Genomic DNA, 17,025 nt, shown 5'->3' with positions numbered 1-17,025 from the left:
TTGTACTGCTCCCGGTGAATGACTGCACAAACGTTGACACAACGTACAAACAATAGCTCGGGCAATGCGTCTTTATGTCTCTCCGCCACGTGAAAAGTTGGTAAATAATTTACGCCTCTGCTGCACAAGCAGCTGCCCAGCTAAGTACCGATGCATGAAATATGTCACATTGTTGTGTTCATGCAGGCTGCTGAACATTAAATGGTCTCTTGTGTAAACAGGTGAAGCAGCTGGACCCGGGTTTGCACTGCATCCGGCTACACAGACAAGCAGGGCAGAATGTGGAAGTTCGATACTTGGCTCCTGGCGAGCTTCTCCACGACACGGTGAGAAGGACATGCATGCACTGTCTGAAGAACACACATAACTCTTTATTATTCTGGCTTTATTTTAATTTTTTTATTGTGTATTGATTTTATTTTCTATCTCGCCGTAGGTCTGGGATCAGCTGGAGGTGGTCTCTGCTAATGTGTTCGCGCTGCACATGAGAAGGCCGAGCAGCACCGTCGACTTTGGTGAGCCAGCTTGTGGACAAATTAATGCTCAATTAAGATGACGTTTACTCATGCCTCATGAGTTTTATTTAATTCATCTTCGCTTTGAACTTTTTTTTTTTTTTTTTCCAATCCTCAGGCTTTGCCATAACGGGACACATTGACAGTCAGAGGAACAGCAGGATTTTTGTGAGCGAAGTTCTCGCCGATGGGCTGGCTTTCAACGAAGGTGGCAGCTTCTCACTTTCACCTCGAGTTTAAGTCATGTCGCAGGTGCTCCGTAGGCCGCTTTGTTTTCCTGAAACACACCTGCGTTTGCATGCAGGTCTCCGTCCAGGCGACGAGATCCTGGTGCTGAACGGCCAGTGTGTGTCTGCTCTGGACCTGGCCTTGATCCAGACCCTGTTTTCTGAACGGGCCCTGCACCTGAGGCTTCGGCGGGATGGCCCCACGCCATCAGCTCGGACGTCGGACCGCCCCGCTCCTCTGGGCAAACGCGGCCAGGAGGTCCGCGGCAAGCATCACCGAGCCAAGTCCTCTTCAGGTGTGTTCATTTTTTCACATTTGAGCTGCGTCTCCTTACATTAAAGACTGGGACAATACGTTTCACTGAAGATGGGAATAATTTAGCAACTTAGTCTGTTTGTGTGACCAGATATACTTCTGACGTATATCCGGTCATCAATTAAACACTTTCCTTTATTGAAAAATCCTTTGTCATTCTCTGGAAAAGATTACGCAGTAGTGGAAACCTCGAGGTGCTTTTCTCTTCCCGCATTTTTGCATCTTTTGTTTATGTTCATGTAAGTTCATGCAAATAGAAAAGTTCTGCTCTGCTGTCCAACATTTACTGTAATGCCTGAGACCGTAGGTAGTTTTGACACTTAGGCCACAAGATTACCAGCTCACTTCTGTTTTAGTTAAGATCTCCACTTCCTCAGAGTCGGTCTTCTTCACAGAGGGAAAGTGAAAAGAGAAATGCAAAAAGAAGAAGTTTAGATGAAGCCGAACAGTTTTACTTGAATCGGAGGTAGAGAAAGGCTGAAAGAGGTCCTTGGACTGCAGGAGGCTCATAATCTCCATGAGTGTATGGTGTCCTGTCAGGCCGGTTTAATCTCCCGGTGGATGCGAGGTGACAGAGGCGAACGGTAAGGTCATTTATCACGCCACACAAGCACAGCTGATACCAGGCAGGCAAAGCTTTTCACTGAAACAAAAAAAAATAAATAAATGAATGTTGTTCTAGTTGCCATTAACTTGGAAACTTAACCTCAGGATGTTCATGATATGAACTTAGCCCCTCTTGATGCATTGTTTTTTTGTTGTTGTTTCAAATCTTAAAAAGGTTGCTGCTGTTTCCCTCATTTACAATCTACAGAGGATTTTGTGCTGCACATAAACAAAAAGCTTCAGTTTCAGTGAAAGTGTTAATTGTCATCTTAATTATAAGCAATTCATTAGCGTTTCCTCCAGCATAGACATAATTGAACACAAAGGGATTAATGACTTGAAGGCCTCATTATGGCAGTTTTAAGTGATCAAAGCGCCTGCAGTTTTTGTTCTTCAGCCCTAGAGGGCGTCTGCTCCAAGGCACGGCTGATGAGAGGAGATGAGGAGGTAAATGCTGCCAGCAGAGGAATTAACGGTTGTATGACAGGAATTACAAAAAGCCTTTGTTTTCGCTGGATGACAGCATTCTGTTTTATTTTTAGAGATCCTGATGCACAAAATAAAAGGATGAGAGAAATGGAAGTCGATTATATCTTTAGAAAATCTGCACCAGCAGTAAAAAGATTTGTTGACAGTGATTGCAGGCTTAAAAAAGTTTTTTTTCCTTCTTTTGTTTCCTGCTGTTACTTTGGCCCGTCTCCCAGGCTACAATCACAGTTTATGTGTTTTATCTGCCAACTGCTAGAGAGTTTGCCCTTGAGATGTTGGATCTCAAAACACTCACTTTCCTCTTTTCTGACACCATCGTCCTGCGATCAGCAGTTGTATGCAAATAAACATGTTATGTAGAAGAAGCTTTATCTTTTTTAAGTAGGATTCATGAGAGATTTGCTAGTGGATTTCTAATAAACTTATTCAAATAAAAACCGAAACTCGTATACATTCGTCACAGATTTGAAGGGTTTACTTCTCCTAATTTTGATGACTATGGCTTAGAGCTAATGAAAATTTAAATTTAATTTTTCAGAATATTTTAATATTTCATGTAGGCAAAAAATTGTAATCTTTGTACAGAAATGTGATGCTGTTCTTGACACAATTGTGGAAATTGTTCAGGAGGCAGGTATCGACACTCTACATAGGAGGGTAATCCAATAAAAGTTAGCAAGCCATTCAGAGAGCAATGGATCCTAGCATATTAATGGAAAGCTTAGTGGAAGGACAAAGTGCAGCAGAAAAAAGGGGCACAAACAAACAGGCATAACTGCATCCTTCAGAAGATTGTGAAACAAAGTCCAGTCAAGAGTTTAGAGGAGATTTATTAGAAGTGGACTCCAGCTGGGGCCGGTGCTTCACGTTTCTTCTCCTGATTAACTAGAGGTAATTGTCTCTATGCAGAAACTCCCATGTGTGTCCTGTTTGGCACATCGCTGCGAATGCGTGCCCCCATTTGTGGCATGAGATCTTTTTTAAGTTTCAGGCAACAACATCGGTTTAAAAATGCAACAAACCAGCGTTGTTTCTGTGGTTTGGTAGGATGAGCTGCAGCAGAAAAACCACAATAGTTCAAATGAAACAGCTGTGTGACAGCCATTCTGCTGCTCTTTCTCTCCAGATGTGTTTGCTGCAGCAGACAATGGAGAGTCCCTCCGCGTAGGCCTGGAGAATGATCACTCCCAGTGTGCCCACAGGCTCGTTCAACACAGCAAGGTAGGGTGGGCTTGAGTGGGTATGCTGTACCTTCTCCATCTTTCCTGGACTGTATGTGTGTGTGTGTGTGTGTGTGTGTGTGAGTGCGAGTGTGTGGGTGAGTGAGTGTCTGTGTGTGGATGGGAAGAAGGTAAAAGAACCGTACACGTCGCTTTGAGCTTGCTCCCACTTGTGTGGCAGCTGTGGGGCCATCACAAAGCAGACTGGCACCAATCCGTAGCATTACCATAATTAGGATCCTCCGTCATAGCCACCGGTACAAACACAGCTTATTACTGTCACACAGACAGGAGAGGAGGCTGTTTTGCTCTCCCACTGCCTCAGGCGCACGTACACACATGAAGACGAACGCATGTGAGAGGAAGGCCTGCGAGCGCTCAGTGTCGTTATTTTGTGTGGTAATTAATCGAAACAGACTGGTTTTTCCTCACCAGTCGTTCTTTAATTTGTCTTAAAGAGTCTTGGCTTTGGTCCAGTGCACTGCAGATAATGTGACCAAATCATTTTATAGGAGTTCTGTCTTTTTTTTTTTTAGGTAATTATTTAATAACATTTGGTGGATTCTGATGCATGTTTTTATCTGATCATGTTTTTTTTTTTTTTTGTAAACTGCTTTTTATTGAAGTCATTAAAGCGTGAGCTTGCCCCCCCTGGGAGTTGTTCTTTTTTTTTTTTTTTTTTTCCCCCTCTCTGCAACGTAGAAATGTAATGTGCTAAAATCTGTACAGCAGTGTTTATTGAGAGCACTAATGAGTGTGTGTGGTCACTGGGAAAAAAAAAAAAAGCCAGGTGTTAATGATGTAGACATGGCTCAGTGCCTGAAAGCTTATGAGCACGTACGTTCATGCATATTCACCTTCTCTCTGCTCACATTTTACATCCTACCAAACAAAGCCGAGTACTGTGATTGTTGTTGCCGTTGCGAGCGCGTGTTTGGCTAATTTCCTCGTTGTGTAATCTGTGCTAAACGAAAAGGGATGCCTATTTACTGCAGGGACTTTTAGACAGAGATTTTGTGCCAAATATCTGGAAAGCTTCCCTAATTGCTGCTTGCCTAATTGCCTGTGCGGAAAAAATCCCCAAAACAAAACGCCACCCAGCGTTTGACCTGAGGTCAGCCACGAGGAAACCTGGAGAGAACAAGCCTCTTCTTCTCCATTCTTTTTGTTTGCCCAGCGACATGAGTCAGTCCTACTGTGCTGGGATCTGCACTGCACCACTTCTGCTGCTCAGCTCCCTGCCGGTCGTGTTTTTACTGGGGAATGAATGGAATATAGGTGTGTGTGTGTTCGCGCAGGAAGGAGGCCCTGCGATGTGTGTCACTTGCGTCACTGAGGCACAAAAGGAGACAAATGCCACTTTTTTTGATCAGCTATGTCAGGCACTGTGATGGGAATTTAAAAATAAATGGAGATAAAACACAGGGCAAGATATTGCTGCTAGTAAATCACATTTTTGCTTTCATGCAGAGCTAGATTTAATCACAGTGCAGCCGTCTGCTCATTCTCCACGGCAGAGAGGGAGAGAAAAATTGAGTCACCGGGTAGAAAATCGTCCCCACATCAGCAAATGGGTTTGTGCCTGCCTGCACGATATAAAAGTCATGGGAGAAAGATGGAGGAGAAGGACGAATTTCAAGTCTCTTGTCGCATCTTGTAATCAGCGGCCTCATTAGAGAGCGACCACCTTTGATTAATTGGTCGGGCCACATTGCGGTTTGCTCCAACACAAGAGAGATCTTCACGTGTCTGTTCTCGTCGTAGGTGTCGTTTGCCATCGCCGTAATCCATGTGTTGGTGTTACGTAATGAAACGTTTGGATTGAAAGCACCGTAGCAAACAGTTTAACACGGCGATGTGGCTCCGTTATGAGCTGAACCAATCGATTGTTGATGTCAGCCAAAGTGGTCTTGGATAACTCCCACAAGACACCTCAAGCTAAACTGGTTTGTTATGGATAGAGGGCGGAAAGATGCTTACAGGCAACATTAAAACAGATGGGGTTTTTTTTGTTTGTTTTTGTTTTTCCTATTTGTTTCCTTATCCCTCTAAATCTAGACATAGCTTAACATTGACCTGGGCAGGTGTGATAAACTTGAGTAAATATATGCTTTATTAAGAAAGTTTCACAAAAAACAAACAAAAAACAAACAAAAAAAACAGAAGAATGAAATTAATAAACATTATGGCATGTTAGTGTCCACATCATGACTAGCTCTGTGTTTTTGTGACCAGAACTATTCTGTAATGGTCAAATTTATCTTTTTGAAATTGTGATAAAACTGAACTCCTTGTTGGAACTGAATCAGTGTTATCCAAAACAGACGGTTTCTCTCTCTCTCTCTGTTGGCAGCTCCACAGTCTGTGTGTTCTCCTTGAAAGCTCCAAATCTTTCACATCTCACATTAATATCACTCGGTTTGCATATTTCCATCTATGCAACATTAATCGTCTCCATCTCTCCCCTCAACTCTTGCCCATAGCATCGTTACGTCCCGCATTGATTATTACAATTCTCTTCTTTTTGATCTCCCTCAAAAATCCCTCCATGAGCTTCAAATGGTCCAGAACTCAGCTGCTTGGATCATCTTCATTTTATTATAACACCCCAGTTTTACTGGAGCTCCATTGGCTCCCGGTCAAGTTCAGAGTGAAATTCTAAATTCTTATGTTAACATCCAAGGTCATCCAACATCTCCCTTCCCCCTGATCCCTTCTTAGTTGATCTGACCTCCTTCATGTTGCCACCTTCTCTCCCTTCCTCAGATTCTCCTCTTCTATCCACCTCACTGTTCGCTCTGCTCAATTCGGTACCATGAGTAGCAGAACTCTCTCCTGTTCTGCTCCCTAACTCTGGAATTATCTCCGACCAGGAATCCGCGACATTGATACTCTTCCCCTATTTAAATCCAGATTTAAAACCTGCCTAGTTAAGACTGCCTATACTCCTTGTGAACATGTTTCTTTATGTTTTTTGGTAGTTTTTTTTTTTTTGCTCTCTTTGTAAACTGACCTTGTGTGTTACAAAAGACCCGAGTCATGTTTTATTATTGTCGTCATGACATTTTGAAGGCATCTTCAGTAAAGCCAGAGCGCTCAGAAAGTTCAGAGTCGTATGAGACTCGAGCTTGTTGCTCTGTGCTGCATGATTAAAGACGTCAGGCGGCACAACCTCATTAGACAGATCCGTTTCTGGGACTGTTAGGAATACAAGAAATTCATGTCTATTTACAGTACTTTGAGCCTACTAGTAAGGCTTTACTTCTGGTAAAAACCCTGAGACAACCCAGGCTTCTTAGATGTGTCAAAATGTTGGTTGGTGCACAGAAGTCTCTGTATGTGCAACAAGAACATATTTCCTTCTTGCTCGCTTTACTTTACGAGCTTCTGTGACGTCATTTTACTAATAATTTGCATTATATTGTTGCCACTGTCCTATTTTTGTTCCTCCAGCCTGACATTGTGAAATTCAACATTCCCGTCTTGATTTAAGCTAAAGGTTATACAGCGAACAGACATATTAAGCTTCTTTGCATTCGTCCAGACTAGACATTTCTGTAAGAGCATTTAAATAGACTTATAAAGAGAACCCTAGGTGGAGTCGTGCTCTGTCTGCCTACCAGAGTGGAGATCCAGCTTGATTCATCTAATTTAGACGCTGATGTTATTAGGCTTTGTATAAAACAGGCATACACACACTTGGATGGTTGCAACATTTCTGGTTCCCGCCTTGTTGCAATATCATTTCCCCTGCCCTTCTGATTGCGTTCCTTTTCTACTCCTCTTGGTGGACAAGAGGAGTATGAAGTGTTATAACGCCTTTAAAAAAAAAAAGTGTAAACTTTAACTTCAAAAGTTCTGCCTGCAGACATAAGTATATGTGCCTTCTTGATGCGTCGTTTTAAACTCGAGAGATTTTCTTTTACTCGGGTGTGTGTGTTTGAGCCTGTGAAGCAGGAGGAGGGAATCATTTGAAGATGTGCGTTTGTATTATGATTAAGCCCATCAGCCGCCATCTGGTCATGAGCAGGCTAATAATCAGGGCTTAGTGCTGGCAGTCCAGTTAATGCGAGCCTCCTCTTGTCAGTCTACCCATCTGTAAACAAGACTGCGCTACAAACTTACTGTAGGAACCCACACGGCCCATTATGATACCGAGGAATGGCTACTTCAGAGGGAGCCGTGCCGACTTCAGGCCTGACCAGGAGCGATGAAGACCTTCAGCCGTCCCTCTACCTCACCACGTTATTTGAGATCTTCGTGCAGGACCAGTCGCCGGCCCATACCCTGTGCTCCCTGTTTGCCATGTGTTGGTTCTGGCCATCCGGCTCTGAAGCCGAGGAGGACGACGTGAATCTGGGGTCTGCCCTACTCGGTTTGGGGCGTCTCGTCAAAAGCAAGGTGGCCTGTCTGGCAGAGGACGTTTCTGCTTGTCTGCAATGCCAGAGAGGGTCCAAGCAGGCGGTAACTATGTGCTACGGATGTAAAGATGGGAACGTTTTGTGTCATAATTGTGTCTAAATCAATCATGGTTTTGTAAAGACATGATAAAAGTACGCAGAAGTTATTGCAGGAATCCAGGTTGTTTGCTTCCAGCATTATTAGTATCTTAATAGCATTATAGTAATAGTAGGAGTATTCTTTCCTTCCTTTTCCCATACATTTTAATGTTTTATTTAGTGCAATATATCCGTTTTTAAACTAAAGCGTCATTTTAGGAATGCTGTGTGCAAATAATGCAGAATCCAGACTAAGTTTGCATGATTTTAGGAAAATGTGTTGTCATTGTTGAGTTTTGCCATAACATTTGTAATGTTTGGACACAATCTGGACATTTATTGAGGTCTAGCCTCCAAGTCACTGAGATCTGATGTGGGCATCACAAAATGTAAAAGGCTACATGTATTCTTAGCTGGCAGAGTTTTTGGTATCTGACATATTATGGTCTGCCAAATATTGCATCCAAACAGTCCTCTGCTTTTGCAATATTGCACACTTTGGAATTCTGTTGCACGCCGTTATTTTTTTATGTGGTGGATATTTTAAATGGTTTTAATTGACTTTAAAAGGCATTTCTGGAAACTGAGTGGATTAAATGTTCCTTCAGGCTGGGATGTCCAAAGTGTGGCCTGTGAGCATTTTTAACCCTGAAAAGCTTTTCTATGGATTCTGAATGCAATGCAAGACTGCTTTGAGTGTGGCCTGACATAACCTTACTAAAAATAATTAGTGACAAATTTTTTACTGAGGCGAGGCCTTACGAACAAGAGGCAGAAAAATTAGGATTGTCTTAAATGGAAATGTTTTGGAACAACACAAAGTATTTGTCTTTCACTGAGCATGTCTTCTTTTTTTTTTTTGCTTTCATTTTTGTTTTCTTGTAAACAGAAACACAAAGGTGCAGCCGCTTTTACTCAAAAGAGGACATGTGGGGGAACCCACTTTTCAAACTTGGTTACATAACCCAGTTTCTAAGAGAGAAAATTGGGTTATGGTTGATGAATTACAGATTTGCTATAAAAGTCAGACCACTTTGTTTCATTAAAAACATCAACAGCAAGTTTTGCTTTATTGTTGAGCAAATAAAAACGACAAAACACTAACGAGTACTTTCAACTTGACAATTTTAAGATCCAGACGAAACAATGTTCTATTTCATCCCTACAGCAAAAAACACCGTACCCCCGGCAATCTGGAAACCCGACGCGGGCAGCAAACTCACTGCCGCCGATTAAAGAAAAACAAACAACGTACCAATCGAAGAACAAAAGTTGTATCAGAGTGGAGCTTTTGGTTCGTTTACAGTTCGGTACACTCTGGTATGACAATAGATTGATTTGATTGATTTGATCACTCGTTTTTAGGGTTCCATTTCTATTTTTTGTTCTTTTTTTAATCTTTACTTACTTATTTACAATTTTGAATAGAGACAACCATCAGACTTTGACTAAAACTTGAATTTTGTATTTGACAAATGAGCGGAATATTACATTAAATAATCTACCTTAAAATAAGATGAAATAACTAAGCAAAAAAAAAAAAAAGGTTCCTCCCTCAGTAGAGCCCTTCTGTTGTGAAATACTTGTACTACATGAAAAACACTGAAAACTGAATAGTGATGCTAATTCACATTTCACCTTCGATTCACCCCGGCTTCAGTGTATTCTTAGGATGGAAGAAAAATGTCGCCATTTAGAAGTTTGTGCACTTCATTGTCATCAGAAAAACCTCTCTAATTAAATTAGTTTATTTTTAGACGTTTTGCTTTTAGAATGCTGCATAATGCCAGCATCCCTTCCGCCGTTGTTCCGGCAGTCATGCAGTGAAGTGGATCTGAATAGAGTAGAACAGGTGCTTTAATCTGAAGCTGGCTTCATTATTAAAACACACTCCTCTCTTTAAGTCCTCTGAGACTTTGCGGGAATAATATTTGTTAAGGATGAATAATAAAAGGCGTAAATGGGCTAGAGTGAAGCGCAACGGGACCGGCCCTCCCCCTCATCTTTCCCTCTCCTCCCTTCTGCTCCGTTTGATTTACGAGTCGGTGTTTTCTTTTATTGGGGAAGCGTTGAAAAGAAGGTGGCATTGTGGTTCTACAAGCCCGCTAAGATGGCACATGAATCACCGGCAGCCGGGTGGCTGCTGCTGCCTTACAGTGTCGGGACAGGGTTGTTTTCTGCGAGGGACGGGTAAAGCCACCCCACGGGGGCAGGCCTGCATTTCATCCTGTCTTTTTCATCCTCTGCCTTCCCACATGCGTTTGTTTATATCAGCAAAGGCAGAGCTCCTCTGCGGGTGACGTGTAAGGCTTTTCCTTTGATTTTGTGCAGCGTTTCATTGCAAAGCAGCAGCTCTGCACATATTGACTCAGAGCGTTAAAGGGGTGATAGAGATGGTGTTTGTCGTTTGTCTTGCCTTCCCCCCCCAACTCCCCCCCACACACACACACACACCAGCTTTCAGATCTTTTTGCATCTCTTGCAAGTGTTTGTGTGGGGAAAAAAAATGCTTTGAAAACAATTCTTGAAATATGATTTACATTTTGTTAATTGGTGACGTGATTCACACGTCGTCTCACTTTTAAAGAATTGCATCTGCTGAGCAACTTTAAGGTCAAAGACCAGCAATGAGAGATGATTTTTGGCTTGAGTGGCCGATTAAGATTTTTATAAAGTTGTACTTGTACAGGTTTTAACTGCAAGAGCTGTAATTTAAGGCCATAAAGGAAGAGCTTTGATCCTGCACACAGTCTGGGTGAAAGAGCCGTGGCTGTAAAACAAGGCAAAAAGATTACAGAAAAAAAAAAAATTAAGCCGTCTTCGGCATCATATTTTCACAATTACTTACTTAGCATAGCAATTTCCATGTTTTCTGCAGAGATGACAGAACCACACTTGAATTTCTCGTTGCCAGATGGATGCCAACATGTCCCAAACCGTCATGTTTCTTAACATTAGATAGGAGTATTGTTGAGGGCATTTAAAGCTTACATCAGATTAATTTTTGTATGCACAAACCTGGCCAGTAAAACTGATCATCACTTTCACTTTTTTCTTATTCATAAAAAGGAAAGAAAAGTGGTCTGGTAGTGATTTTGACTTAGGAAAATGAGGGAATGTATCAAAGCCATGTGGCTTATTTTATTTATTTATTTTTTTATTTAATTTAATTTAACTTAAATAAGTCCAACAAATACATGTTGAGTAAAATTTTGGTGGGAAATCTTAGTTTTGATGCAGTTATGAGCTGGGAGAAAACATATTTTTCAGTTTAACCCCCAAATTGGTTGATATTGATAAAGTCTGTTATGGACCTAAGACGTGAAGGAATTGTAAACAAATCTTAATGCACATTTATTCACTGCTGCCTGCACTAATCATAACCTCCTGCAGTGCTCAAGGTGATAATCACCTTCATATCACTCACTTTCTACAAGTGCAGGTCTTTTAGTAGAAAGCCTCCATCTGTTTATTAATTCCTCGTGAAGCTACGTTGTTCACCGAGCAATAGATGTCATGTTTTATTTTTGTGCGAGGCCATAGCTGACATTCCTGCCCTGTTACCCCCGCTGGCTCAGAGCTTCCCATTTTTGAGTCAGCCATTCCTCTGTGTGTGGAGGTAACAAGCCAGAACACTCTACATTGTATTGCTGCTATTGAGAGGCAGGACACCAGTCCAGCCCCTGGCCTCTCCGCTAAGCTCTCTGGAAGCCACACCAGAGAGTTCCTCTGTAGCCGAGGAGGAAGGTGAGAGATGGAGGCGAGGTGCGGGGACCCAGACTGCAGTGATGATGCCGAAGATGGACTGTGAAAGCTGCGAGTGGAACAAGTCCCCAAAGAAGTGGTCAGACTTTCCTCTTCTGATTGACATGCAAATCAAGCCGGCAGCAGGCGCTTTCACTCTGCCCACGCTCCCAGAAAGGCAAATCAATCAGTCCATCCCTATTGGGCCCGGCTCGATCCGGGAGGCAGAGGTGGGCTCGGAACCGAGGCGTGTGATCCAGGCCTAACTGGGAAGACGGGCTGCGAATGAGGAAAAAAACATAAGGAAGGTGAAGAAAATCCAAGAAGCTTAGTGGATTTTAAGAATTTCCAGGCGGTGAAGCCGTATATCTGATATACGGCAGGTGTCTTAGAGCCGATCGGCCATGCCGACGTTCAGGGGAGGCAAGCTGCACAGGAAAGGCTGTTCGCTGGCTCGCAGGACCCGGCGGCACGCCACAGCGGCATGGAGGCTGCTCTACAGACTGCTCTTCCTGGTGACCAGAAGGCTGGGGGAGGTAGTGGCACTTTACGCTCTCGTGTTTGATGCTTCGCTTTGCCGTTTTGTGTCGCTGCTCAAATTTAAAGAGGAGCTTCTTGATTGGCACTGGAATAGTTAACAGCGTGAAGGCAAAATCACTTTTTAAGTTCCGCTTTTTTTTTAATCTGTCTTGATTGCAAGTAGATTTTACATGGCTTGAAAGAAAATTGTAACCTTACATTTGTACTCATCTGTTAGGCATAGATGGAGAGATCCTTATTTAAGATGTAGTTGTTTACAAATGTATTGGTGGCACAATTGTTCTTACAACCATTATTAAACAGGACGGGTCTGACTTTTTCTCCACAGCATTTCTCAAGGTTAGAGCACACAGAGAGATCTTTCACCGTTCCTCTTTACCTCCATCTTACCTTCAAGGCTAGAAGGTTTGGGTCTGAAGGCTGAGATGTGAATGGAGAAAACATTGATTTTGTATGTGGTGAGCCACTTCTGTGTTGATGTTTTGGATTATTTCTTTCTGCTGAAAGATCCATTAGCAACACATTTTTTAATTTTCTGGATTATTTCCTGGCATTTCAAAGACATCATGACTGTAACAAAGTACCCCTAATCTTGGGACTGGAAACACTCCCACATCATCACCACAGACCCTCCACCGTGTCTTACAGTGGGCATGAGGTGCTTTTCCACATATTCATCCTTTGTGTTGAGTGTTTGTTGCTGAAAAGCTCAAATTTAGTCTCATCCGACCAAATCACAGAGCTCCAGTTATAGTCAAAGTAGAAACTAAAAACACAGGTTTATGTTTGGGATTGTAGAACACCTTGAAATTATAGATTGGCATGTTGATGGTGTCTAAAAGTTGTTCTAGTTGCTGCATTTTTTTTTACATTCCTAACTACCATCCAGTTAGGAAGATAAATGTGGATTCAAATACTGTGTCAGCCAGTATTTATAACCCAATGAAGCAGATAATTATTAATTACTAATTAGATGTTATTAAAAACACTGATTAAGTCAAAAAAGTAAACAAGTTACCGTATATCACATTTTTTTTTTAGACCTCTGTATCTTTAAATAATTTTTAGGGCTGCTGTTGATTTAGGTGATTTTTCCGTTTTGAGATTATTCTGCTGCAATAAAACATGAGTTTCTTTCAAGGCTTTTTACACACTTTTGCTCTGTGTGGTGACAAATTTTTCCGAATCTCTACATGTTTGCATGCAATGAATTCAAAAAAAAAAAAAAAATCCAGCTAGCTGTTGACCAGAATCCCATCAGGAAACTACATCAAGCCCTTCTCTGATCACGCCTTGTTTTCTAATCTGTAAAGATCTGCAGAGCCGTATGTTCTGAATCGACTTCAGGGCATGAGCTAAGGTACAAACGTAACGCGGAGCCGATACCTGTCAGCCAGAAAGCCCCTGAATAGGAATTCACAGCAGCGCTGTCAGATCCACTTGTTCTTCACAGCTCTCCCCGGCTTCTCCTCCCGTCTCCTCTGGCTCACGTCCTTAGCTTTTAATTGGTTATTTGGGCTGGCTGTCAGGCTGTGTTGGTTGGATTGTTGTGAGGCAGTTGCAGTTCCTGAGTCATGAGTGCGGAGCCCCCACCCGTCCTCTCTCGCCGTCTGTTTCTCTCTGCCCGCCTTATCTAGTCGAGCTCCGGCGAATACATTTATTTTTTTGTGTGTGTATTGAAGTGAACGAAATTGGGTTTCTCTGAGCAAAATTGTAAGCATCTTCAGTCTTTGTTCTCGAGCTTTGAATCCTCCACGCTCTCACAGTCGTATGCGAGCTGGAGCTGCACGTAGTGGGCCAGTACTAGAATGTGATGAGAATTAACTAAGCATTTGAGTGGAGATTTATGCTACCAGGCACATACTTGTTTGAAGAGAACCCGACAACCCCTCCCTGTGGGTGTCTGGAGCAGAAATAAGCGTCGCATGTGAGTGTTATCACTCTCCCGAAGCCTGCTCCCCTCCCCGTCTGGATGCATGAGTGGGCTGCTTGATGAATTTGTTGCTCTGATATCCTTTAACCTCCGTGCTTCCTTCAGGCCGTCTCTCCCTCCCCTGTCCGTCTGCCTGGTGGGAGTTTTCCCAAAGTGTATATCACTAAATGAGGGCTGACTGCCACTGCGTCGTCACCGGCAGGCTTTATGATCTTCAAAGGGAAAGTGTGTCAGCAGCAGTGTTTACAAGCTAAGAGAAAGCTGACACGCGCTCAGTCGCATTTAAGAAAATGCTGCCGATCGGCTCAGCAAACGATCAGCTTCTGCCTGGATGCTCGCGTAGCTGTGGGTTCATGTTTACGAGAACATAAGGTTGCCTGTCAAGTCAAATTGGGAGACATTCTCAGCAAGCATGGAGACATTCGGTCCCCTTGCAATTATCAGCTAATACTCCCAAGAACTGCCTCCTTTTTTTTTCTTAGTTGTTTCCCAGAGACGTGGAGTCCTCGCTTACATTCAGGGAGGTACATCTCTGGAGTGACCGTGTTATAATGAGCCAGCTGATGAGCCGCCGGCTTATTAACGGACGTCCTGATTGTCTGTGGACTCCCTGGGAGTTTGTAGAGGGGTGGCAGCTCACACCAGTGCCCGAGCTAAATGACTGAGACAGGCTTTTACACGCTGCTCGCATTGTGTGCAGGCATGCGCTTCGGCGGCCCCGGCGTCCGAACGGAGGGCCTATCGATCCATGTCTGTTGCTGTACGTGCTTTAGTGGGGTGAGCTGCATTCGACTGCTTCCCGAAGCGACATTTTAGAATACCTGCACACACACACACACACACACACACACACACACACACACACACACACACACACACACACACACACACACAGGGGGAAGTCGGAGATTGCTGAGCAGCTGTTTTTCTTGGCACTTGGACTGTCCCTCTGCTGTGTGTTGCTGAGCAGCAGATTGAAAAAAACTGCCTTTGCTGGCACCTATCAGCCTCAGCTGATGTCAGGAGCTGGCCATAGATTATAATGCAACATCATGTCACTCACCTGCAGCTAGGAGGAATAGCCATTATGGAGCAAGAGCACTTGGATCTTGAGATGCACCAATCAGAATTTTGTGGCCGATTTATCATCTTTGAGTTTTGCAAAACTTTGCAATTGTTATTTTAGCAATTAGCATGACCCACAGACATATGTGCATGTTGTAGATGGTACACTCTTTTAAATAGCTGTTTACTTCTGACCAGCCAGTCACAGCTCAGCGCCAATTAAGCTAAAATTGACCAATTATGCTGATCTCTCATTGCATCAACTAAATTAAACCGAACCAAAGTGAAAAGAATGTGAATTCATAGTTGGTAAACAATGTAGAAAGTGGATTTTTTCCCTCCGTCATTGCTTTCCATGTAATATAAGTGACAACTTCTTAATTGCTCATTTTCTGCGGCAGCCGCTAACAGACTGTAACGTCTCAACCAGCCACAGGCGGAACTTTGCCATATGTTGCCTAAAGCATATGTTCGTTTTCCTGAGGCTGTACAGGTGGAATGAATGCAAAGTAAAGCAGATCATCTGCCTGTAGAGAACATCTCTGTAAATGATATGACGCTGAGTAATCCACGGGGCTCCACCTGTCAGAAAAGTATGTTTGAGCTTCCTTTTATTTAGCTGTAAATTAGCACACATTAAACACTCTAACAAAGTATTACATGGCAACGTGGGATTTCCTGACAAACTTCTGACATTTGTTATAGTGTCAGAGGAACAATCAAATGTGCAGCAAGGCGATCTGCTGAGATTTAACTTGGTATCTTAGATGCATTGTGAAGTCTACAAAGCCAATGATTGAATGCATGAGTAAATCTCCAATGTTCTCAGAAAACCCAAAATTGCCCATGGATTTATTTACGTAATTATAATATAAAGTTTTGAAATGTCAGTCATTAGAGGTGAAGATGTGAAGAAATAGTTTTTTATTGAAGCGTATGTGTGGAGGCATGCAGTCTCGATCCACCATTTTTATTCTTCCGGCTGTTCTAATCCCCAAGCTGCCTAACCTAAATACGCTGTCCTCTCTGTCGCCCCCTACAGAGCGTGGACACGGTGTGCACCATCTACAGTTCCTTCCAGGAAGGCTCAGCAGCCGGGGGTGTGATGGACGATGTGAAGGTAACTCAGGGAGGCGAGTCAGGCTCAAGTCCCACCAGAGAGGGCGCGCTGCTCAGACCTTGCCCCAAGCACATGAGCGTCACGGAGAGGCTGCGCAAGGTCATCCAGGAGCTGGTGGACACGGAGAAGTCCTACGTGAAGGTGAGTCTACAAAGACTGGACAGCTGTAATACTAGATGTAAGAGAAGTGGATTAATATTTCATCAAACTCTGCTTCACACTTTCTAAGGATTTAGTAACGTGATCCGCTGTCACTTTTTTTTTCTAAGTCATTTGCCTTGATTGAAGCCACCGTAGAGTGTGGGATATAAAAGTCTGAGCATTAAAAATTATTCAATTTCCTCTTACACCTCTCTGGCATTATTTAGTTATATCCTGATTTGGTGTTTTTGATTATAGTGACTATTTTTTTTCTGCTGCACAATAATAGCTACAAATCATAAACTTACAGTCTTTCATGAGTTTTCAGGGCTTAATGAGTATGGGGGGGGGGGGCGGTTGCATTTTGAGACGTCCTGATTTCTTTGTCCAAAAGTTGTCCTCTTATAATTTCCCTCTTTTAATCCATAATTTCTTTCGCCGTATCTTACTTTCTCCTGTCCTTCTTTCTCTCGTTCGTTGTCGTTTCCTGTATGCTTACTTTGTGTTCTTCTTTCTTTTCTTCTTCCCTCAACATTGCTTGCTTTGTTCCCTGCTTTCTCTCTGCCTTTGTACCTGTTTTTTCCGTCTCGAAACTATGAAATTAAAAATG

The 17,025-nt window shown here is 42.9% G+C and overlaps 1 protein-coding gene across 4 annotated transcripts in view; it reads left to right on the top strand.

Annotated features, from left to right (window-relative positions):
* The window catches only part of tiam2a (TIAM Rac1 associated GEF 2a), a 77,109-nt gene that overhangs the window by 48,692 nt on the left and 11,392 nt on the right, over positions 1-17,025 (top strand). For all 4 annotated transcript variants that reach the window (XM_008399540.2, XM_008399539.2, XM_017302420.1 and 1 more), the window contains exons 11-16: positions 222-326; positions 437-515; positions 634-723; positions 820-1,038; positions 3,280-3,374; positions 16,197-16,415. In XM_008399540.2, coding sequence (XP_008397762.1) covers positions 222-326; positions 437-515; positions 634-723; positions 820-1,038; positions 3,280-3,374; positions 16,197-16,415 — 807 coding nt within the window. The remainder of the gene's footprint in view (positions 1-221; positions 327-436; positions 516-633; positions 724-819; positions 1,039-3,279; positions 3,375-16,196; positions 16,416-17,025) is intronic.

Source organism: Poecilia reticulata, linkage group LG22, assembly GCF_000633615.1.
Source record: "Poecilia reticulata strain Guanapo linkage group LG22, Guppy_female_1.0+MT, whole genome shotgun sequence".
In the NCBI taxonomy this organism is placed as follows: domain Eukaryota; kingdom Metazoa; phylum Chordata; class Actinopteri; order Cyprinodontiformes; family Poeciliidae; genus Poecilia; species Poecilia reticulata.
Note: the sequence above shows the minus strand (reverse complement) of the source record. Positions and strands in the feature narration are given on the sequence as shown.